The sequence below is a fragment of the Zea mays genome, chromosome 2 (assembly GCF_902167145.1).
Source record: "Zea mays cultivar B73 chromosome 2, Zm-B73-REFERENCE-NAM-5.0, whole genome shotgun sequence".
NCBI lineage: Eukaryota > Viridiplantae > Streptophyta > Magnoliopsida > Poales > Poaceae > Zea > Zea mays.
Genome location: NC_050097.1, coordinates 180,295,247 through 180,318,507, shown reverse-complemented (window position 1 = coordinate 180,318,507; position 23,261 = coordinate 180,295,247). Strand labels below are relative to the sequence as shown.

General features: G+C 43.4%; 3 protein-coding genes across 3 annotated transcripts; 1 reads left to right on the top strand and 2 right to left on the bottom strand.

Annotated features, from left to right (window-relative positions):
- Positions 1-4,164: 4,164 nt before the first annotated feature.
- Positions 4,165-5,446, bottom strand: LOC103649123 (ras-related protein Rab7-like; the record flags this gene model as incomplete). The annotated part of the gene is made up of 4 exons (XM_008673465.4): positions 4,165-4,425; positions 4,718-4,863; positions 4,942-5,022; positions 5,336-5,446. Coding segments are annotated over 4 exons (402 nt in total), but the record flags the coding sequence as incomplete, so codon positions are not given.
- Positions 5,335-9,119, bottom strand: LOC103647371 (MICAL-like protein 1). The gene is made up of 5 exons (XM_023301666.1): positions 7,831-9,119; positions 7,243-7,754; positions 5,915-6,049; positions 5,763-5,803; positions 5,335-5,608 (listed from the first exon to the last, which is right to left on the bottom strand). The coding sequence occupies exon 1, from the start codon at positions 8,982-8,984 to the stop codon at positions 8,304-8,306; it is 681 nt and encodes a 226-aa protein (XP_023157434.1). The 5' UTR covers positions 8,985-9,119; the 3' UTR covers positions 5,335-5,608; positions 5,763-5,803; positions 5,915-6,049; positions 7,243-7,754; positions 7,831-8,303.
- Positions 9,120-19,380: 10,261 nt separating this feature from the next.
- Positions 19,381-21,814, top strand: LOC100193158 (uncharacterized). Its single transcript, NM_001138315.1, has 2 exons — positions 19,381-19,882; positions 20,875-21,814. Exons 1-2 carry the CDS (start codon positions 19,665-19,667, stop codon positions 21,305-21,307), a joined length of 651 nt encoding a protein of 216 aa, NP_001131787.1. The 5' UTR covers positions 19,381-19,664; the 3' UTR covers positions 21,308-21,814.
- The last annotated feature ends 1,447 nt before the right edge of the window (positions 21,815-23,261 follow it).

Sequence of the window (23,261 nt, the reverse complement as noted above, 5' to 3'; positions counted from 1 at the left end):
TTGATGAAGTCCTGTTCTTGGGTCACATAATCAACAAAGAAGGATTGGTTTTGGATCCGAAGAAAGTGGCAGACATTTTGAACTAGAAAACGCCAACAGGAATCAAGAGCTTCATTGGAATGGCTGGATATTATCGGCGATTCATTGAAGGGTTTTCGAAGATTGCGAAACCAATGATAGTTTTGCTAGGCAACAAAGTTGAGTTCAAGTGGACCCATAAATGTCAAGAGGCTTTCGAAGCGCTGAAAGAGAAGTTGACTACAACGCCTGTCTTAGTCTTGCCTGATGTGCACAAGCCCTTCTCGGTGTATTGCGATGCTTGTTACACCGGTTTGGGATGCGTGTTGATGCAGGAGGGAAGAGTTGTGGCTTACTCATCTCGACAGCTGAAGGTTCATGAGAAGAATTACCCAATTCATGACCTAGAGTTGGCAGCAGTGGTTCATGCACTGAAGACATGGAGGAACTATCTGTATGGGCAGAAATGTGATGTTTACACAGACCACAAGAGTCTGAAGTACATATTCACTCAATCAGAGTTGAATATGAGGCAACGAAGATGGTTAGAGCTGATCAAAGACTATGAGTTGGAGATTCATTACCATCCAGGCAAAGCGAACGTAGTGGCAGACGCTTTGAGCAGAAAGAGTCAGGTCAATCTGATGGTCGCTTGTCCGATGCCTTATGAGTTGGCCAAAGAGTTTGACAGGTTGAACCTCGGATTTCTGAATAATATGCGAGGAGTAACAGTTGAGTTAGAACCCACCTTGGAGCGGGAAATCAAAGAAGCACAGAAGAATGATGAGAAAATCAATGAAATCCGGCGACTGATCCTAGACGACAGAGGCAAAGACTTTCGGGAAGATGCAGAAGGTGTGATATGGTTCAAAGACTGCTTGTGTGTTCCCAATGTCCAGTCTATTCGGGAGTTGATCCTCAAGGAAGCTCATGAGACAGCTTATTCGATTCACCCCGAAAGTGAGAAGATGTATCAAGATCCGAAGAAGAAATTATGGTGGTACGGAATGAAGAGAGAAATCGTAGAGCATGTGGCTATGTGCGATAGCTGTCGACGGATCAAGGCAGAGCATCAGAGGCCAGCTGAATTGTTGCAACCGTTGCAAATTCCTCAATGGAAATGGGATGAAATCGGTATGGACTTCATAGTCGGATTGCCTCGCACTCGAGCCGGCTACGATTCCATTTGGGTAGTAGTGGACCGCTTAACCAAGTCAGCCACTTCATACCCGTCAAGACCAACTATAGCAGTGCAGTCTTGGCAGAGTTGTACATGTATCGGATCATTTGTCTTCATGGTGTGCCGAAGAAGATAGTGTCAGACAGAGGAACACATTTCACCTCTCATTTCTGGCAGCAGTTGCATGAAGCTTTGGGTACACATCTGAATTTCAGTTCAGCTTATCATCCGCAGACAGATGGTCAGACCGAAAGAACCAATCAAATCCTCCAAGACATGCTGAGAGCCTATGCGTTGCAAGATCAGTCCGGATGGGACAAGAGGTTGCCTTACGCAGAGTTCTCCTATAACAACAGTTACCAGGCCAGCTTGAAGATGTCACCATTTCAAGCGCTTTATGGGAGGAGTTGTAGAACTCCGTTGCAATGGGATCAGCCTAGAGAGAAGCAAGTGTTCGGGCCAGACATTCTGCTTGAAGCTGAAGAGAACATCAAGATGGTCCGGGAGAATTTGAAGATAGCGCAATCAAGGCAGCGAAGCTATGCAGACACAAGAAGAAGAGAGCTGAGTTTCGAAGTTGGAGATTTTGTCTATCTGAAAGTTTCACCGATCAGAGGAGTCAGAAGATTTGGAGTCAAATGCAAGCTAGCGCCCTGCTACATTGGTCTGTATCAGATTCTTGCAAGGTGTGGAGAAGTGGCCTATCAGCTCAGTTTGCCAGAAGGCTTGTCCGCAGTGCATGATGTCTTTCATGTATCTCAGTTGAAGAAGTGTCTGCGTGTGCCACAAGAGCAGTTGCCAGTGGAAGGTCTTGAAGTCCAGGAGGACTTGACCTATATAGAGAAGCCAGCGCAGATTCTTGAGACTGCAGATAGAGTCACCCGGAGGAAGACTATCAGAATGTGCAAAGTCAGATGGAGTCACCACTCTGAGGAAGAAGCAACCTAAGAGCGTGAAGATGATCTGATGGCTAAATACCCTGAGCTCTTTGCTAGCCAACCCTGAATCTCGAGGGCGAGATTCTTTTAAGGGAGATAGGTTTGTAACGCCCTAAATTTGGGGGTAGAATTTTTTCTTCTTTTCACTCACCAAATTCGGGCGTTACTCTCTTTTCTCTTCCTGTTTCGCTCCTTCTTCCCAATTTCAAACCAGTATAGTGACGGTGTCCATGTCATGTATAAACAAAACCTAAGTGTCATGGGCGTTGCATCATGCCGAATCGCATTTCTTTGTCTGATGTCGCATGTTCGTCTCGTCCCGTTTCAGATTTCGGTTCACGATTGGATTCCGTTTAGTGGTCGTGTGTGTCGTGGGTTTCGATCTGCATTGTGGCCCAGCCCGGCCCGGTCCGGCACGCGCGCCCCTGGTGCCCCCTGCCCTCCCCATGCGCGTGCCCCTCCCTCCCCCTGATCCATTTGTCTCATTTGATTTCTCCCACGCAATAACCTCCCTCTTCCACCTCTCTCTCTCTCCCCCCGTGGTGCCCTAGGGTTTGGAGTCGAGATCGCCGGAATTTGGATCCCCCAGGTGAGTTTTTCCCCTCCCCTTCCCTTCTCCCTCTCCTCCCCCTCCCCTTCTTCTCCCCACGTGGCCTCCCTGCCCGACCCCGCGCCCCCCCTCGCCCTCCCCCCGGTGAGCCCCTGCCCCGGCGTCCCATGCCCCCTCTCCGGCGAGCTGCGCCCCCTCCCTCGACGAGCCCCCCTCAGCTGTGTCCCGCGCCGCTCCCGGCACCGCGTCCCTCCCCGCGCCGCGCCCTCCCGCCCCCCCGACGAGCCCGCGCGCCCCGCGTCCCGCGCGCCGGTGGCCGCGCCCCAGTCCCCGCACCGCGCCCTCGGCCGTGCCCTCAGCTGCGCCCCTGCCCACGCCCGTGCCCCGGCCTCGCGCCCCGCGAGCCTCACGGTTCGCGTGCCCTCGGTACGCGCCGCGTGCTCTCGTGCGTGCGACTGTAGTCGCGCTGCATTTAACCCTCGTTTTAATCCATTTTAATTGTTGTTTAGTCAATGTACTGCGTCGCGCGCTTCGCCGCGTGACGGTTCATTCTAATTTCATCTTTATTAATGTGCTGCGTCGCGCGCTTCGTCGCGCGACGATTCTTTTTAAATTTATATTTATTAATGTGTTGCGTCGCGCACTTCGTCGCACGACGATTCTTTTAATTTATATTTATTACAGTGCTGCGTCGCGCGCTTCGTCGCACGACGATTCGTTTTTAAATGTAGTTCTGTTGACGTAAGCCGTCGTGCGTTTCGTCGCGCAACGCTTAACGTTTATCTATGATTAATGCAAGAATCTCGTTGCGCGCTTTGTCGCGCGGCGAGTCGTTTACTTCTTAATTCAATCTAAATGCTATGTCATACGTCTCGCCGTGCGACCACTCCCTTTCATTCACCTTTATCTATTTATAATGATTAAATGTAGAACATGACCTTACTTTATGCTAAACGCAGTGTCCAAATTAATGCCCTTCTGATAAACGAGTGGTTTAATTTATAATTATATAACGTGATCGCTTCTCAACCGTAGACGCGACTGTCATTTCCTCTTTCTCTCTTAACCATAATTGCAAGCCTCGCGTGGAACGTCTGTTTATTTACTGCATTCTATTGTATGGTGTACTGTTCTTTTGTATTAAACTAGGTGAATGCCCTGCGTTGCTACGGAATGAACATGTTATGATAAGATATATTAAAATTAAAGAATCTAATTTTCATTTTATCTTTTTGTTATCATCTTTTAAAATTCTTCATTTTGTTTCCTTGTATCAAACCTATTTGGTGGACCTACACGTGCTTGTACTCAGATGCAATACATGATATTATTATGTATTATAAATTTCTACTTGTTATTTTTCTACCTTAGTACAAGTCGGTTGCTGATTATTTCCCAATTTTGATTAATTTAGGTTACAAGAGCATATTACTTGAGTGGTCGATAAGCATTGCATCTTAATGTATATGGTGGATTTGTTCGATGTGTAAGACTTATGTAAAAATTCTTAACTTTAAAAGATGACAACTTACAGAAGTGCTAAAATCCAGTGAGAGCAACACAGAACAGTAATAAAGTTACTGGAGCTCAAAAGAAAAACTGCGAGGGAACATATCGGGGGCCAGTCCTTCAGTAACATCCACGTAGTTCCAGCCTTCTAGGAAATGGCTGGCTCCTAGCAAGCACATCTGCTTGTCTGTTCAGTGTCCGGGACTTGTTCTGCAACTGTCTTGAAGTAACTGGGGGCACACAAAATGGACAAATAACAAACGCATATCTATGATTAGAACTGCAAGTCAATCTGGGAGTCGCCAGGATTTGGCAACCTGCACGGACATAGGATGACCTGAACCCTCCTGGCATCTTTTTTTGCTCCCTTTTTGTTATAAAAAAGGTTTTTCTTTGCTCTTTTTTCCCAATAAAAAAACCAGTAAATGCGTTTTGGTAGAACTTCAGCAAGACCATAATCCAAAAAAATGACATGGACTGAACTTTGTATCCGAACAAGAAACAGAAGATGCTTTTACTTACATGTCTTGGTCATGCTCATGCTCCAAGGCGAGCCTAGCGATGCATAGGAAAGCAGTGTCGACGTTGTGGTCCTCCTTCGCAGAGGTCTCGAAGTATGGAATATCGCCCTTGGAGGCGCACCATTCCCTCGCTTTCTTCTCCGGAACCTGCGGGAAAGGCAAAGAGACTACAGGGTATTTCGAATCTATATATATGAGAAAGCTTGCGCATTCAGGAAAACTGACCATCCGTTTGCTCCCGCCATCTGAATGAATCTTGTTCCCGACCAAAATGAACGGAAAGCGCTGAGGATCCGATGGGCCAGCCTGAAAGGGGGACAAGATGGTGAATCCTTCGGTTAGCGTTAGAGTACTCAGATCATGCAACATGCATGCACTGCACTTAACAACGAAACCGAAACGTAGGCAAGGTTCTGCCGGTTTTCTTTTATTTTCTTTTGATTTTGGGTGTAAAAATGAAGTCTATGTAAATCATAATGAACTTGTCGTGGATGAGACTATGCTGACGATCATCTGAATATTTATCTTTATCTTTTGTATTTTATTCTCAACCACATGAGTAGCTGCTATTGTAACCAGACATCCAGAAAGATACATGCTCATGGGAGATGTGGCTTACTTGATTGAGGAACTCATCATGCCAGGTATCGAGCGTATTAAAGCTTCTCCTAGTAGCTATCTTTCTTGTTTTTCTTGTTGATGGGAATTTGTGGTAGAATTTTAATGTAAGTTAATAACAGACAAGATAGCTTACTAAGCGACCGATGGGGTTAGGCCATTATTACATAACACATAGCATCAGAGAGGCAAAGGAGGAAGGTTTACTTGCCTTACCCATGAAGGTTGCAAAAGCAGTCTTAAGGCCAAGCACATCAACAGATCAGCTATTCTCCTACAAGAGAAAAAACATCAATACGTCTGGTCAACAATATTAATAATGACTCGTGGCATATCAAAAAAATCATACTAACACTTTTATAAGGAAAATAACAAAATGTGATTATAGAAATGTATTTTGTCACCCTTCTCCTGAGGGTTGGAACAACCTTGAAAATGCTTTCTTCTCTCGATCTCAGATGTGAGAAATCTGCCAGAATTGCCAGTGCACGTCCAGAAAAAGATGTGGTATGAACTTAAGTACTTATTTTTGAACTTGTATGAACTTAAGTCCGAAGATTCATAGAAGTGGCAAAGCAACCTTTTTTGCGGCAGCAAGCTCTCGGTTAATACCTCCTTGAGATGTCAAAAACAAAATCCAATGGTTTCAGTTGTGAACACAAACCATCGTTTGACTCTTAACAACAACATTAATGTGGTCGAGCGCATTATGTACCTGCAAATGTAGTACATTGTGAAACATGAGGTACCTGTAAGGAGCTTTGAATTGACTATGAAGACACGAAAATAATTCACTATAGGGACACTAAAAGTAAGTCCAACCAACACCAAGACTATCAACAATTCTCTATCCACATCTTGTGTTCTTACGGTGGGAGAGCAGAAAATCACAGCACTGTATCCAAACCTAGGATCACAAAAGGACAATTCGATCTCTAGGAAAATCTACAACAACAATTTTCAATTGATCACCATCAGATCAAGCTAAGAAACGCCTATGTGCAGCCGACATGAGCATTACACATAAACATAGACATGCACATGTTGTTTAATGAGATATTTGAGTCGGCCTCAGTGTCGCAAGCGTGTTAGAAAAGAGATACGTCATTTTACTAATTAGATTAGATACTATTTTGGTAGAAATCAACGTAGCTGTACACTCTAATCCAGTAATCCTCATAGAAGACCATAGCCATCAAATCCATTTTGTTTGGTTAAAAAAGATACCCACCATATTCATTACAAAAATGGCTTCAATTAACCCCCTCCTGAACCTATATCTAGAGATTCACCTCTGTCATTCTGACATATTATATCCAAAATAAGTCCTAAACTTCATATAAATTATCTATCATTGCAATAAAAAGCTAAAGTATGTGCATGAATTGTCCTCCTCTGTTTGTACTTAAAACACTAAATAACCCCTTAATCCACCCACAACATTTAAATATTAAACAGTCCAAATTAACCTCTAAATTTACATAGGTTAGAAAAGTATACAAAATAATTGATGAATAAAGTTTATCGTAACTAAACAAAGGTAAGAAAGTATCTGTAGATTTATACATCGGGTATAAACTTAGAATATGGAAAAAAACAAAGACAGAGGGCTAAATACATATTTTACTTGTGGAGGTACAGGTAAATAAATTTCTGGACAAATTGGGACAACTATATCTCAAACTTGCCCAATTGATGTATGAGAAATACATCTAGTTTACCTTCTGGATACTTGAGGAGTGATGTCCCATTACAAAACTGATAAATGCACTATTTCATTGTCAAGATGATTCACTTTATAAAAAGAAAATACCATAGACAAATGCATCAAGTATGTGCAAATGTGTTATCAGGTATAAACTTAGAATATGGAAAAAACAAAGACAGAGGGCTAAATAAATATTTTACTTGTGGAGGTACAGTTTCCCGGCGGTCCGTATCTGCTTCACGGCACTGCGCCTGCGGCCCCGTTGAGCCGGTTGGTGAAGGTGATGCGGTACACGCGGCCGGACAGCTGCAAAATTCACCACAATGCAGGTCTTACATAAAAGCAAGTTGGCATAACTTGGACAACTACTTTGAAACGTACATTTTTTCTTCTCAGTACTTGAATTTGTGAATGTGTTTACTTTACCTTACTAACTTTTATCCAAATGTAAAGTTGAGCACATCACAGAAATGGAAATGGAACACAGTAAAAAGGAATTTTGCCAGGATACACCAAAAACAGCAGGTAAAGTAGGTGTCACTGGGAGAGTGAAGTCCTAAACAGTAAGGCTTAACTTCAAGCGAACTGAAATATTGCTTATAACATCTTCATCCATCATGTCTCCAAATCCATTATTTTCTTGACAGTCCTGGAGTGCTGGATTATCCAACACCCTCCTTAGTACAGTAGAAGCTGATGTTAGTCTTTGTACCTAAATGTAATAGCACAATTAGAAAAAAGAAAATAACATGGTTAATCCTTAAGAATATATTGTCAGAGCATAATACCATTTCCTCTGGTGATGAGTAGTCTCTGGGTCTAGTGAGGTCAAGACAACTTCTTAATTCTCTGTATAGCCTACACTTTTCAGATTTTGGTATAGATCCAGCAATTCCGATGCACAAACAAACAGTAGAAAAAGAGGAATGGAGGCTCGGCAAAAGAATTTGAATGGGCTCATCAGATCCAGATCATCATACCATAAAACAAATGGAGCAAATAAAACTTGCCATAAATTGGCAAGGGATTATGTAAAGAATGCGAGAACATTCAGATTGTTCGGACTCCACAAATTCGCCATCTACACAGAGGAGAGAGGACACAGGAAGGGGATACCAGACCGACGACCGCTTGTCCGCCTTGACCAACCGAGAAGGAAGTAGAGACGCTTCCCCCCACAATTAATTGATCAGCAATTTCCAGAGCTGAAACCGAAATCGCACTCAGTATCTAAATTTCACTTGATGAACCTTAATCGCACTCAGTATCCCACATACTTGCGCTCAAACTCGTGGAGGAGGCGGCACCCGGCGCAGGCGGTCCCAGGGGCAGGGGCGGTGAGCGCCTCGTAGGCCTTGATGGCACGGCCGAGTGCCTCCTCGGCGGTGGCAGCAATAGAGGGGTAGGCGGCTACGATGGTGGCGTCGAGGCCGACGCGGAGGGACTTGATGAGCGACTTGAAGTGGCGGCAGAGCTCGGAGACGGAGAGCGGCGAGGCGTCGGGGTCGTCGGGCTCGGGCAGCAGCAGCGCGGCGTGGTGGGAGGAGGCGTCGGCGAGGAGCACGTTGGCGGCGGTGGCCACCAATGGGGCGCGCTGGGAGGTCGGGTATAGGCGGGCGGCGCGGAGGGCGTACCTGCGCGCGAAGGGCGTGCCTACCCGTGGAGAGCTCCGACTCGGCCAGCGCCAGGAGGCAGTCAGCCTCGGCCACGGATTCAGGGCCCGATGGCACGGTGGTGATGGGTTCGCCGGCCATCTGTGGGGAAGGGGGACTGGGAAGACAGGACTCTTCGATGGATAGTGGACGCCGATGATGGGGCGAGGAGAGTGGATCGCGCCTTCCATGTTGAGCTGGGGCTCGGTTGCACCTTCCACGGCCTTCCATGGGGAGCCAGGGCAGGGTCGTCGAGGTGGGGCGAGAGACCGTTGATTGCGGGAGGCCATGGAGAGTAGATCGCGCCTTCCCTAGAGAGTTGGGTGCAGAGGTCACACCTTCCATGGAGAGCCGGGGCTAGATCGGCATGGTAAGGCGAGGATGCGTTGATTGCGGGAGGAGACTACGGAAGGACGCAGCGAGAGAGACGCGGCGCGAGGGGCGGATCGGCGTAGGGAGGTGGGGATCTCAGGAACCTTCCAAGCTGGGATAGATGGCAGAACCGTGCACCGTTGGTGTTGTGGACGCCTACACTAAGAGCTTAAGGAGTAGTAGAGATGTGTGGATGTATGTATGGTTGTGCTCGTATAGAGAACGATCTGGTTGAAGAGCCCGAGGAACTCACAGGAGAAGCCCCTGAGCAGCAGATGGTTGGTGGAGGCAAGTGTCCATTGACCTATCTTTGTCCTATATATTCTATAATTCACTTCCCGCATTTACACAGTTATACCTAAGGATTGACTAGCTTTTGTTATCCATGTCCTTGTTTACCTGTTTGGGTTGGATTATTATTGTTTAGCTTTATGCTATTGCTCAACTCTAATCAATGAACATGATGAAATTTATCAATGATACGTTGTTTCCCTTCTTTATTATGATGTTATATTTGTGTCATTCAAGGGGGCTCGAGCGGTTTCTCGAGTGCCTCTCCGTAAGGACCTGTTCGTTGGATGACCGCCCAGGAAAACAGTGGAACCATGAGGGTGGAATGGGATGCCCTTAGCTGAATAATTAAAGGAATTGGGTATAGTTCGCTTAGTCGCCGTGCCGTTAATGGGGCTGAGTGTATGCGGCTCGCTCTGCCAAGTTGGTTCGCCCCTTGGGGAGGAGTGCGGTGCATTTAGGAAACCTAACGGGCGGTTACAGCCCCGGGGAATCTTTGTAAAGGCTACATAGTGATACCCTGCTGGGTCACCTTGGTAGTGATCAATGGAGAGTCATGATCTTCGGGCAGAAAGGGAATCACGACTTGTGGGTAAAGTGCGCAACCTCTGCAGAGTGTTATGAAACTGATATATCAGCCGTGCTCACGGTTATGAGCGGCCAAGGGAGCTCCATTGATTAGTGGTACTTGATCAGAGATGTTCGGATTACAGGTGGTAATGAGATTGATGGTTTTTGGTATTGAGTCTGGTAATGGTAAGTGGTACTCTTTCCGTTGGGAAAGGAGTATGTTTGGGTTAATAACGTGGGTTAATTCTAAAACTTGGCTTTCTCTACTAGTAATAATAATCTGACCAACTAAAAGCAACTGCTTGACTTACCCCCACATAAAGCTAGTCCACTACAGCCAAACAGGACACTTGTTGAGTATGTTGATGTGTACTCACCCTTGCTCTACACACCAAACCCCCCCCCATCCCTAGGTTGTCAGCATTGCAACCCCTGCTCAGGAGAGGATGATGCCGTGGAAGGAGACCACCAGGAGTTCCAAGATTACGATGAGTTCTAGGTGTGGGTTAGCGGCAACCCCCAGTCGGCTGCCTATGAAGGCCGCGTGTATCTACGTTTCTTTTCCGCACTTTGATTATTGTAAAGACTATGTGGATGTCTCAGACATATGATGTAATCGACTATTATTCCCCTTTTATATTATTATTTGAGCACTGTGTGATGATGTCCAGTTATGTAACTGCTGTGTACATGAATTGCTGATCCTGGCACGTACATGGTTCGCATTCGGTTTGCCTTCTAAAACCGGATGTGACAATCTCTTTGGCCCCGTTGCTTATCTCAGCATCGGGGGAAGTAAGTATGGTCTTGTCATAGTTGATGATTTTTCCCGCGTCACTTGGGTATTCTTTTTGCAGGACAAATCTGAAACCCAAGGAACCCTAAAGCGCTTCCTAAGGAGAGTGGTAAACGAATTTGAGCTAAAGGTGAAGAAGATAAGAAGCGACAATGGGTCTGAGTTCAAGAATCTTTAGGTTGAAGAATATCTTGAGGAGGAAGGCATCAAGCACGAATTCTCTGTTCCCTACACACCACAACAAAATGGTGTTGTAGAGAGGAAGAACAGGTCGTTAATTGATATGGCAAGGATGATGCTCGGGGAATACAAGACGCCTGAGCGGTTTTGATCGGAAGCTGTGAACACAGCTTGCCATGCCATAAACCAGCTCTATCTGCACCGCCTCCTCAAGAAGACCTCCTATGAACTCTTAACTGGTAACAAACCCAATGTGTCTTATTTCAGTGTATTTGGAAGAAAATGCTACATTCTGGTGAAGAAAGGTAGACATTCAAAATTTGCTCCCAAAGCAGTAGAAGGATTTTTGCTAGGATATGACTCAAATTCAAAGGCGTATAGGGTCTTCAACAAATCATTAGGATTAGTTGAAGTCTCTAGCAACATTGTATTTGATGAGACTAATGGCTCTCCAAGAGAGCAAGTTGATCTTGATGATATAGATGAAGATGAGATTCCTACGGCCGCTATGCGAACGATGGCGATAGGTGATGTGCGACCGCAGGAACTACAGGAACAAGATCAACCCTCTTCCTCTACGATAGTGCATCCTCCAACTCAAGACGATGAACATGTACCTCAAGAAGAAGGGCAGGATCAAGGGGGAGCATAGGAGAAATAGGTTATGGAGGAAGAAGCATCACGGGCCCCTCCAACTCAAGTCCAAGCGACGATCCAAAGAAATCACCCAATGGATCAGATTCTGGGTGACATCAGCAAGGGAGTAACAATTCGCTCACGATTAGCTAATTTCTGTGAGCATTACTCGTTTGTTTCTTCTATTGAGCCTTCAGGGTAGAAGAAACCTTGCAGGATCCACACTGGGTGTTGGCCATGCAGGAAGAGCTCAACAACGTCAAAAGAAATGAAGTCTGGAGCCTGGTGCCACGTCCAAAGCAAAATGTTGTGGGAACCAAGTGGGTGTTCCACAACAAACAAGACAAACATGGAGTGGTGACAAGAAACAAGGCTCGACTTGTGGCAAAAGGTTACGCCTAAGTCGCGGGTTTGGACTTTGAGGAGACTTTCGCTCCTGTGGCTAGATTAGAATCAATTCAAATTTTATTAGCCTATGCCGCTCACCATTCCTTTAAGTTGTTCCAAATGGACGTGAAGAGCGTTTTCCTAAATGGACCAATCAAGGAGGAGGTATACATGGAACAATCCCCTGGCTTTGAGGATGATAGGTATCCCGACCACATGTATAAGCTCTCTAAGGCGCTCTAAGGACTTAAGCAAGCCCCAAGAGCATGGTATGAATGCCTTAGAGATTTTCTAATTGCTAATGCTTTTAAGGTTGGGAAAGCTGATCCCACTCTATTCACAAAGACTTGTGATGGTGATCTTTTTGTTTGCCAAATATATGTCGATGACATAATATTTGGTTCTACTAACCAAAAGTCTTGTGAGGAGTTTAGCAGGGTAATGATGCAGAAGTTCGAGATGTCAATGATGGACGAGTTGAACTACTTCCTTGGATTTCAAGTGAAGCAACTCAAGGAAGGCACCTTCATCTCCCAAACGAAGTACACTCAAGATCTTCTCAAGAGGTTTTGGATGAAGGATGCTAAGCCCGCGAAGACACCGATGGGAACTGACGGACATCTAGACCTCAACAAAGGAGGTAAGTCCGTTGATCAAAGGGCATACTGGTCAATGATAGGTTCATTACTTTATCTTTGTGCTAGTAGACCGGACATTATGCTGAGTGTATGCATGTGTGCTAGATTTCAATCCAACCCCAAGGAGTGTCACCTTGTGGCTGTTAAGCGAATTCTTAGATATTTAGTTTCTACGCCTTGCTTCGAGATCTAGTATCCAAAGGGGTCTACCTTTGATTTAATCGGATACTCAGATTCCGACTATGCCAAGTGCAAGGTGGATAGGAAGAGCACATCAGGGACATGCCAGTTTCTAGGAAGGTCATTGGTATCCTAGAGCTCCAAGAAACAAACATCCGTTGCCCTATCCACTGCTGAGGTCGAGTACGTTGTCGCAGGACAGTGTTGTGTGCAACTGCTTTGGATGAGGCAAACCCTCTAGGACTTCGGCTACAATCTGAGCAAAGTCCCACTCCTATGTGACAATGAGAGTGCAATCCGCTTGGTGGATAATCCTGTTGAGCACAACCGCACTAAGCACATAGACATCCGGCATCACTTCCTGAGAGACCACCATCAAAGGGGAGATATCGATATTTATCACATTAGCACCGAGAACCATCTAGTCGATATCTTCACCAAGCCTTTAGATGAGAAAAGGTTTTGCAGGTTGCGTAGCGAGCTAAATGTCTTAGATTCGCGTAACTTGGATTGATCTATAGCATACATGTGTTCTATGCCTTTGATCATGTTACTTTGAGCATTTACGTCATTCATTGCTTATTTGTGGTGCTTAAGTTGTACAAGTCATCCCCGGACCTCACAAGTCCTTATGCAAATGATGCACATGTTTAGGGGGAGATGTGCTACAACTTGACTCCTTTGAGACTATCTTGTTTGTTTGAAATGCACTTGAAGTAGTCTCGAAGGAACATTGAAAGGGAAAAGTGAACTTGGACGAATAAAGGACTTCCACTACACTCCAGTATACGTGTATCTTATTCCAAGTTCATACTAATGCTCTCATTGCCTTTTTGCTCTTATTTGACATTTTGGTGAGGCAATGAGGTTAAAGGGCTAAAAGTTTTCCCGTTTTGGTGCTTAATGTCAAAGGGGGAGAAATTAAGGCAAAAGCAAATGGATCAGCCAACCACTTGTGAAATTTGAAAATAGTAGAGTTAGAATTTGTATTTTGTCCAAAATCCTCTTATTGCAAATTTTGGTCTCTTATGGTGGAGAATTTTGATTATGGGAAAAGGGGGAAGTTTTTGGCACTTGATCAATTTTACTCTTGAAATATCTCTCTATTTGCCCAAACGAGTGTGTTTGACTTAGAGATAGGAAAAAGAATTTGATTTGCGAAAATAAACCAAGTGGTGGCAAAAGTGTTCCAAATATGCCAAATACCGAGTAAGAAAATTTGGTCGTCAAATTTGCACTTTTGAGAATAAAGTTGCACTTTTGGTTGCTTCTTAATGTGTTGGCATAAATCACCAAAAAGGGGGAGATTGAAAGGGAAATGTGCCCTTGGGCCATTTCTATAAATGTTTTGGTGATTAAATGCCCAACACATGGTTTTAAGTTAATATGTGCTAAATGGTTGAGAAGTGCAAAATCAAGAATCAAGGTATGTTTCTGGACTTAGTAAATTGTTTTTGAATACTAACACATCTCTCTAAGTGCTAGGAACATAGCCAAGAAAACTGGAATCGGACAGTAGAAGTTTTGACTAAGTTCAGCCAAACCAGCACCAACCTGTGGTACACCGGACTGTGCGATGGTGCACCGGACAGTGTCCGGTGCCCAGGCTGGCCCGGCGACGAACTCGTCGCTCTCTGGAAAAAGCGAAGGCGCCACGACTAAACATCACCGGACTGTCCAGTGAGCCAACGGCGCCCGCGACCAACGGTCGTCTGCGCGATCAACGAGCGACACATGGTCGAGCCAACGGTCGAATGGTCACACCAGACTGTCTGGTGTACACCAGACAGTGTCCGGTGTGCCAAGGGGACCGAGGGCGCAATGGTTGGCTTCACCAGATAAGGAAGGAGATTAGGCACCGGACAAGTATTGTTCATGTCCGGTGGTGCACCGAACTGTCTAGTGCGCCACCCGACAGAAGGCAAGAATTGCCTTCCAATTGGATCTCCAATGGGTCCTAGCTGCCTTGGGGCTATAAAAAAGACCCCTAGGCGCATGGAGCAGAATACCAAGCATTCTCTAATCATTCTAAGATGCCTAGACTCTGCCGCCACGCATTCGGATCATTGTGTTAGAGATTTGAGCACCACTTGAGTTGTGAACTCCCTGCGCCGTGTTTTGTGCTCACGTCTTGGCTTGTGTGCGTGTGTTTGCTGCGAATTGAGTCTTGCGTGTGTTGCTTTCCCTCCCTTACTCTTGTGCTTGTCTTGTGATCAAAGATTGTAAGGGCGAGAGGCTCCAATTTGTGGAGATTCCTAGTAAACGGGAAAAGACTGCCAAGGAAGAAAATTGTGGTACTCAAAGTTGATCATTGGATCACTTGAGAGGGATTGAGTGCAATCATTGACCGAAGGAGGTCACCACAACGTGGAGTAGGCATTGGCCGAACCACGGGATAAAAATCACTGTGTCCTGTGTTCATCTTCATTGTGATTGGTTTTCTTCTAAAGTTCATACTTTAGCAACTTGGTTTTAATCGCTCTAACATTTCATAACCAAGTGTTGGCTATTTAGTGTTCAATTTTCACAGGATCACCTATTCACACCCTCTAGGTGCTCTCACTAACACTAGAACTTCTAGGCGATGGTTCAAATTATAAATCTTGGTCTATCTCTGCTTATAATGCCTTCATGAATCTTGATCCTCGTTTGAGACAATTTTTTATTAGAAGTATTTTGCCCACTGATATTTGTGGAGATCCTTCTAAGGTAGAACTAAGATGTATATCTCTCAATCACCATGCTTGCAACATCTTAGTTGACTCACTTTATAGAAATGCTTATTTTGCTATCATGAGTAGTGATATTGATTTATTTGTTGATTCTCATGATTTGTGGACTAGAATTAAGTTAAAATATTTTAAGTCCATATGCATTGCTTCTGTTCCTTCTGTTGCTTATGATACTAATTTTTCCAAGGGAGAAGAACAAGGACAATGTCAACCAAACGATGAGTCCACCTCACCGACATGTTTGTCTCCCACTAGTTATAAATGTCTTGCTGCTAACCATGATAGTGAGAATGAATCTGCATCATCACAAGGTACATCTTTCCATATTGCTTCTGCTAATAATGATGATAGGGAAAATGAGACCTATGTTGTGGGAGAAGAAGAAATTCATTAGTTCTACACTCATCTCAACAAAGAAGACAAGATGCTATTGATAAAGTTGTTGAGAAGAAACAAAGAACAAGGTGAAACACTTCTTAGGCTAGAGGAGACGCTCATTAGAACCAACAACAACCTAGAGAATGTGACCAAAGAACATGAGGAGCTAAGGTACTATTATGATGATTTGGTCCAATGGTATGATTCGATTTTAATTGAGCAAATAAATAATGATGATGCTTTATCTTGTGTTGTTTAACTTAAAATTGAAACTGCCATGCTTAAGAGTCAAGTAGAATTGCTAAATCTTGAGAAATTTGCTCTTAGTGAAAAATATGATATGTTATCTTGCTCTCATGATAATTTTTTGGATAGTCATATCATGCTTGATATTGCTCATGAGGTTGTAATTGAAAGTTTAAATTCATGTGAACCTCATTCTTGCACATGTGCACATTTAGACAATTTATTACCATGTGCTAACCCCCGTTGCTCAAAAGAAAGCCAATCAGAACAACTAAATACAAGGTTTAATATAGGGTAAGGGAACTTAGTTCAAAATATGTTGGATTATATAATCAAGTGAGATTATAATCCCAAACGAATAGGCCCTACGTCTAATACACATACATCTAATATGCACAATTGTTTATCCATGTCTTATAATGTAGTTCGCTTATTTTTGGTTTCATGCACAAGTCCTTCGACGAATGAAAGGATGTATACTTCTAGGAATTTTACTACCCTAGATTTATGTCCATCGTTTGGCATTTTCAAATTGCCTAAAACAGTGTTCATGTGATTTGTACTCTCATCGTGCGAATTCTGAATTTACCTCACATGTACTTAAAGGATACAAGTTCAATAAGCCACACCAGTTAAGCTATAAAGTAGTTTAGTTGCTTCTATATTATACTATACCTTGTTTAAATTTGTCATATGAAAACTAACACCGCTTACGTTTGTTGACATTGTCTTCCACATGATGCTATCTTAATCATTCAGGGCTGATTTGGTGACCAGAGAAATGGAAGGGATCCATAGGGGAGAAATCACTTTCATATTCAATCAATCACTTTCCTATTCAAATGATTAGTGATTGATTGAATAGGAAAGTGATTTCTCTACCATGAATCCCCTCCATTTCTCTGGCCACCAAATCAACCATCAGGGAAAACTCTAGATGTAAGTTCACATTCAAAAGTATTGATTTATGTTTATACACGTTTGAACTCATTTGCATATAGGTAGGAGTTGTTCTAGCTTACTAATTAGTAATTACTCTTGTGGTGCTAAAGATACAAAAAGAAGTCACTCTACACTTAATTGGGCCATCAAAAGTGAAGAAAGAAACCATAGAGAAAATTATAAATAATAGTATAACATGATTGTTGAGTATGTTCAAAAGGTACATGTTATTCTATACTTCTCTGAATCTAAATGTAAAATGGGTGGTTATGCTTCCTAGAGGCTATTTTATATGGGGTTCAATATTATGTGGTGTTATGCAAAGGTAGTTTATGCTGCCAACTTTTTGGGAGGTTAAAAAGCGACTCAATTGCCATTTTACTATTGTCATAGTCATTTCCGGTCATGAACCATTCTTTATTAATGATTTATTGTTTTTCCAATGATAACCTTTTTAACAACATGTTAGAGGAAACTCTTACATTGGAAGTGTTGTACTAAGTTGCAGTGATTAGATGTACTCACACATGTTTACCTATTTCTCATATATTATAGGAGGGCCTGATTGCATTGAAGAAACTGAAAGTTCAACGGAGCTACAAAGAACTTGAAGCAGCATTTGAGCCAGGGAAAGAATTTTGCTTTAACGCGACAGTTCCTTTAACATAAGCTGATGATGCACCATGGGTGGTGCCACTAGGATTGATCACCACCCTTAACCAATATTATGACCCCATTAATATGCAATCGATTGAGGTCACAAGCTCATGAAGCTACCTGTTCGGTTTATCTTTGTTTGTTGCATCAAGAAGTACTCATGATGTAATATATTAAACTTTTTTTAATTTTTGGGGTGGATTATAAGTCGATAATGACATGTCCCATATGTATCTACTGCTATGAGATGCATGATCTATTTTTAGGTTGTTTTTTTGGTCATTGTTTGTAGAACACGTGAAGCGCGTCCCATGTTCTAATACAATTAAAAGATGGAGATGTGCAACCTTGAATAGGAATTGGTTGTAGCAAGAGAGGGAGAATGTAATACTCTCTATGTCCCAAAATATCAGTAATTTTAGCTCTAGATTTTTATGTCCATATTCATATAGATGATTATGAACCTAGACATATATATATATATATATATATATATATATATATATATATATATATATATATATAGCATATACATTAATTATTGTATGAATCCAGCTAAAAGATAAAACAAATTTTAATTTGAAATGGAAGGAGCACTATATAAGATTGGATAGAAACCTGATTCCTATAAATAGTTGAACATAGTGATCGCTAGGGCTGGAAACGAGCCGAGCTCGGCTCGGCTCGCGAGCCATATTCTCGTACTTATCGTTGCATTATTTGGTGAATTAACATTATATAAATTTGAAATATAGAATCATCATTCTATATTATGAGTAAATTAAATTATAACTTGTAATATATTCATCATCAAAGACTAAAAAATGAACTATTATCCATAAAATTATCTAATATTCATTATTATTCCATAAATTGATCATTTTTGCAAGGCTCGCTAGTCGGCTCGGTTCGGCTCACTACAAAAACGAGCTCGAAGAAGGGGCTCGGCTCGGCTCGTTCGAGGCTCACGAGCCGCTCCGAGTCGAGCCGAGCTGCTCCGAGCTCGAGCCGGTTCGCGAGCCTCGAGCTAATTTTCCAGCCTTAGTGATCGCTAAGGCTATCTCCAGCAGTTTACCCATACCTATATTCAAACTTCATTCCGCGAACAGTATGATCTACAGTGCATAACAATGCAAAACAATGTTTTTGGGTAAATTTTGGGTAGACTGCTACAGACGGCCTAAAAAAAGAACCTCTCAAGATTTAAGTCTACTGTATAAGCTCTCAATTATATTCATACATAACAATAATTTAATCTATATCACATCGAATGTTTCATACTCGTTAGAAATATTAAATATAGTCTAGCTATAAAACTAATTACGTGGATGAGACGAAATGACAAGATAAAACTATCAAACCTAATTAGTTCATAATTCGTTCATGTGATATTATAGTAAATATTTATTAATTATAAATTAATTAGACTCCATAAAATTTTCATACCGTTTAGTCATCATTTATATAATTAATTTTATAATTAAATTATATTTAATATTTATAATAGTCATTCAAACATTTAATATATTTAATATGATACCTAATCCCGAAGCACTGACAAGGGTCTGTCAGAATCTGCTTCCCGGTGGAGTGGTGCGTGTTCCACTGTTCCTTGCAGATGAGATGACACCGAGGCGGAACACAACCTGACACACGCGTCCAGCGAGGCAGCGCGGCTCACCTCCTTCCCGGTCCCGGCTACCCACAGGCCGCAGTGCCCCGCTTGCTATTTTCCGCCGCCAACGTTCTCCCTCCTCCCCGCCCCCACCTCCGCTTCCTCCTACGCGCCACCCACACGCCTCGCGTCCGCCTCCCCGCCTACACCTCCCCATTCTCCAGCGTCCCGCGCCCCGAGAAGCGCTGCAGGCCTCACCTTCCCGTCCTGCTGCCCCAGGAACCGCGGTTCAGGAAGGAAGGAAGGAGGAAAGGCAAGTGCCTGCCGGTGCCGGGGCTCAGCAGCGCGCGATGGCGTACAGGGCGGAGGACGACTACGACTACCTCTTCAAGGTCGTTCTTATCGGCGACTCCGGCGTCGGCAAATCCAACCTGCTCTCCAGGTTCACACGCAACGAGTTCAGCCTCGAGTCCAAGTCCACCATCGGGGTCGAGTTTGCCACCAGGAGCATCAGGGTCGACGACAAGGTCGTCAAGGCCCAGATCTGGGACACCGCCGGCCAGGAGAGGTACTCGACCGTCCTCTCCCCCCTTCTTTTTCTCGATTTATTTACTTTCTTTGTCTGCTATTCTAGGCATCATCGTGTTGAATCGGAATTAATTTGTATTCATTCATCTATACAATGCAATGCAACATTGTTTTATTTCGGACCGCGCCGGACACGCAACGAGGAAAATGCTCACCTTGCTTGTGCAAATTACAATCGGCCACACCTTGTTGTCCTGCTATATGTAGTCCTGGATTTACATTGATCTTGGATGTTAGCAGTATTCATGAGGCATTCTCTGGTTCTGTGAAGAGAAGAAAATGTTCGCTTCAGATTAAAGCCAGCTGTTCGGACGGCTACAACTCTAATCCATAGAGACAAAACACGGTAGAAGTAGTAGAAGGCGGTACGGATTAAAGTCAATGCCCTTATACCTTTCCAATCTAAGAATTCCTACCATCGTTGTCATCATGATTCATGGCTTAGTGACGTCCTGCCATTGTCATACCTGGTAAAGTGGTAATGCTGGGGGATTATACATTTTGTACTACCCTCCTCCTGGGCTCCTGGTTGCATTGAATAATGTTCTGTTGCAACCATCGTAGGTGATGGCAATAGGTAATTAGGCAGGCACCTCTTGTTTAATATAAGTTAACCTAATATGGTGGCACTTGACCAGCTCACCTGCAAAGTGGAAATTCTGCAGTAGTTGTGTAACACTGAAGATATTCTAGGATTGTTTCCTATTGTTTCTGTAGTTCCAGCTTCATTTTTCTTGTGATGCTTCGAGCCAAATCGTTGCACCTGATGTGGAATGTAGACTAACATTTGTTTGGTTTTCATTTAAATATAATGCTGATTTTCTTGCCATTTTATGTTCTCTGTAGCCAGCTCCAATATGACCTGTTTTGTTTGGTCTGCTCAGCTGTATTATTTATTGCCTAATTTCGCTACCGAAATTTCTTTGGATGGAGCTTAATTTTGCCATATATCATCCATCCTCTCTTTTGCAGGTATCGGGCAATTACAAGTGCGTACTATAGAGGGGCTGTTGGTGCACTTGTCGTGTATGATGTGACACGTCATGTGACCTTTGAGAATGTGGAGAGGTGGTTAAAGGAGCTCCGGGATCACACTGATGCAAACATTGTCATAATGCTTGTTGGCAACAAAGCTGATCTGCGACACCTTAGAGCTGTATCCGTGGAGGATGCCAAGGGCTTCGCTGAGAGGGAAATGACCTTCTTCATGGAAACATCCGCGCTGGAGTCCATGAATGTTGAGAGCGCTTTCACCGAGGTCCTAACTCAGATCTATCGTGTCGTCAGCAAGAAGGCCCTTGACATTGGCGATGACCCTGCTGCTCCACCAAGAGGGCAAACCATCAATGTTGGTGGCAAGGATGATGTCTCTGCTGTGAAGAAGGCAGGGTGCTGTTCATCCTAAATCACTTGTGACCATGAAAAGGATTAAAGGAACTATATACTCACCCCGGTCATATGATTGGTAACTGAAAATATGACTCTTGTGCTGCCTAACCTGGTGGCTATTAGATTATGTTGGTACTCCAGAGACATGATTTAGAGGTTAAGAATTTGATTCCAAGTTGGGACAAAAAACTTACTTTTCACGGTGTCATTGATATTCATGGCTTCGTTGTATGGTTCATATGCGCTACTGTTCCACACTAGTTGACATTAGAATCCTCCCAATCCCTCACTGCGTAACATACCCTGCTAAAAGTGTTGTAATTGGAGCTACTGATGTTTTCTTACTGGGAGCAAAGAGTCTAACCTTTTCTTTTTTTATGTCACAATGGGTTATGTTCCACTCGGTAAATGCCCATCTCTCATTGGTAGGCAGCAAGTGTTAGAGGGTTATATCATGTAATTCTCTCAGATGTACAAAATTTGGATTGAAGGTTTATGAGGCTATTTACTGTCATGTTCAGACATATACACATGTTTATATTTGCTGTTCATGATGGTTAAGCTAATCTTGGTGTTGTGTAACTTCTCGGCAAATCATTTTCACAAGAGCAAGCAGTATTTGTACTGATTTGTATATGCACACCATTCTTATTGCTAACCGTGTAACATTTTGGCTAACCCAACCTCGCTAAATTGAAAGATATTGTGACTGTTTCTTTGGCCATCAAGTTCTTGTCGTGCCCGTGGCCTCGGCGATCGCCGGCGACGTGAGTGAGACAGTGGAGAGAGAGAACACGCGGGTACGACGAATTTGCAGAGGAAGTTGCTCTCCGAAGTTGTATTACGATTCTGTTTCTGGTATGCCTTACTCTGAGTTCACCTACTACTTCCTTATACAATCCGGTGTGCTCTCTCTTACAAGCTGGGCCCACAACTGCCCCCGTATTACTTTATACTAGAACGTAGAAATGCTGAAATACACGTATACTCTTACTGTTGCTGATTGGCACGCATGTACCGGCCCCGGGCACAACATCATCGAACCCTTCGGATGTTGCTTGACCACAAGCAACTGCTCCTAGAAACTTGGACTGTAACACATACCAATCTTCCCAAGTAGCGGCGGTAACAGGAAGCTTATGCCACTGCACCAGGATTTTCTCACGGACAAGATCATGTGCACTCAGATCAACCAAAGCTTGGAAGTCAGTAAAAACATGTGCATAATTTGAAGTGAAGGGTTTGTGTTGAGAGACATGTGAAATACTGAATGTATCAGACTTTCGTCCGGTAGTTTGAGCTTTGTAGGATGCGCTGCCAACTCGTGCCAACACCTCAAATGGGCCAAAATATTTGTATGCCAACTTGGGGAAAGGTTGACTGATGACAGATTGTTGGGTTTAAGGTTGAAGCTTGAGGATGACATGTTCACCCACTTGGAACTACCTGTCTGTACGGTGACTGTCGACATACATTTTCATACGGTTTTGTGCCTTGGCTAGGTTGTCTTTGAGGAGCTGCAGGTGAGTCATGAGTGTCCCTCTCTTGGAGCAAAATTGCTGCTTTAGAAGAAGTTGGGACAGTAGGAATAAGCAAGCCTGGGCAGGGCCGAGCCAGAGAAATTTGAGGCCTTGTGCCAAATCTAAAGCAGTGTAATATATGTTTTTATTAAAAACCAGTAATAACAATCTGCAAGTTACAACAATATATATTGCAATAGAATATCTAAAGAAACATTTCTATTTTATTTGAATAGCATCGCTCTTTTGGTGGGTTTTAAAGAAAATTTGTACAATATGCTTATATTCGATCTTCTCCAAAGCTTCACTCTCGAATGCTATTGTGGTTAAATAATACGTCTTTTTTTATCATAGTAGAACACATATATGAATTTAGTAGCTTTAATTTAGAGAACTTCATTCACGTGGATAGATATGTTAAGATTCTATGCAGATTTTTTCTTTAGTGGA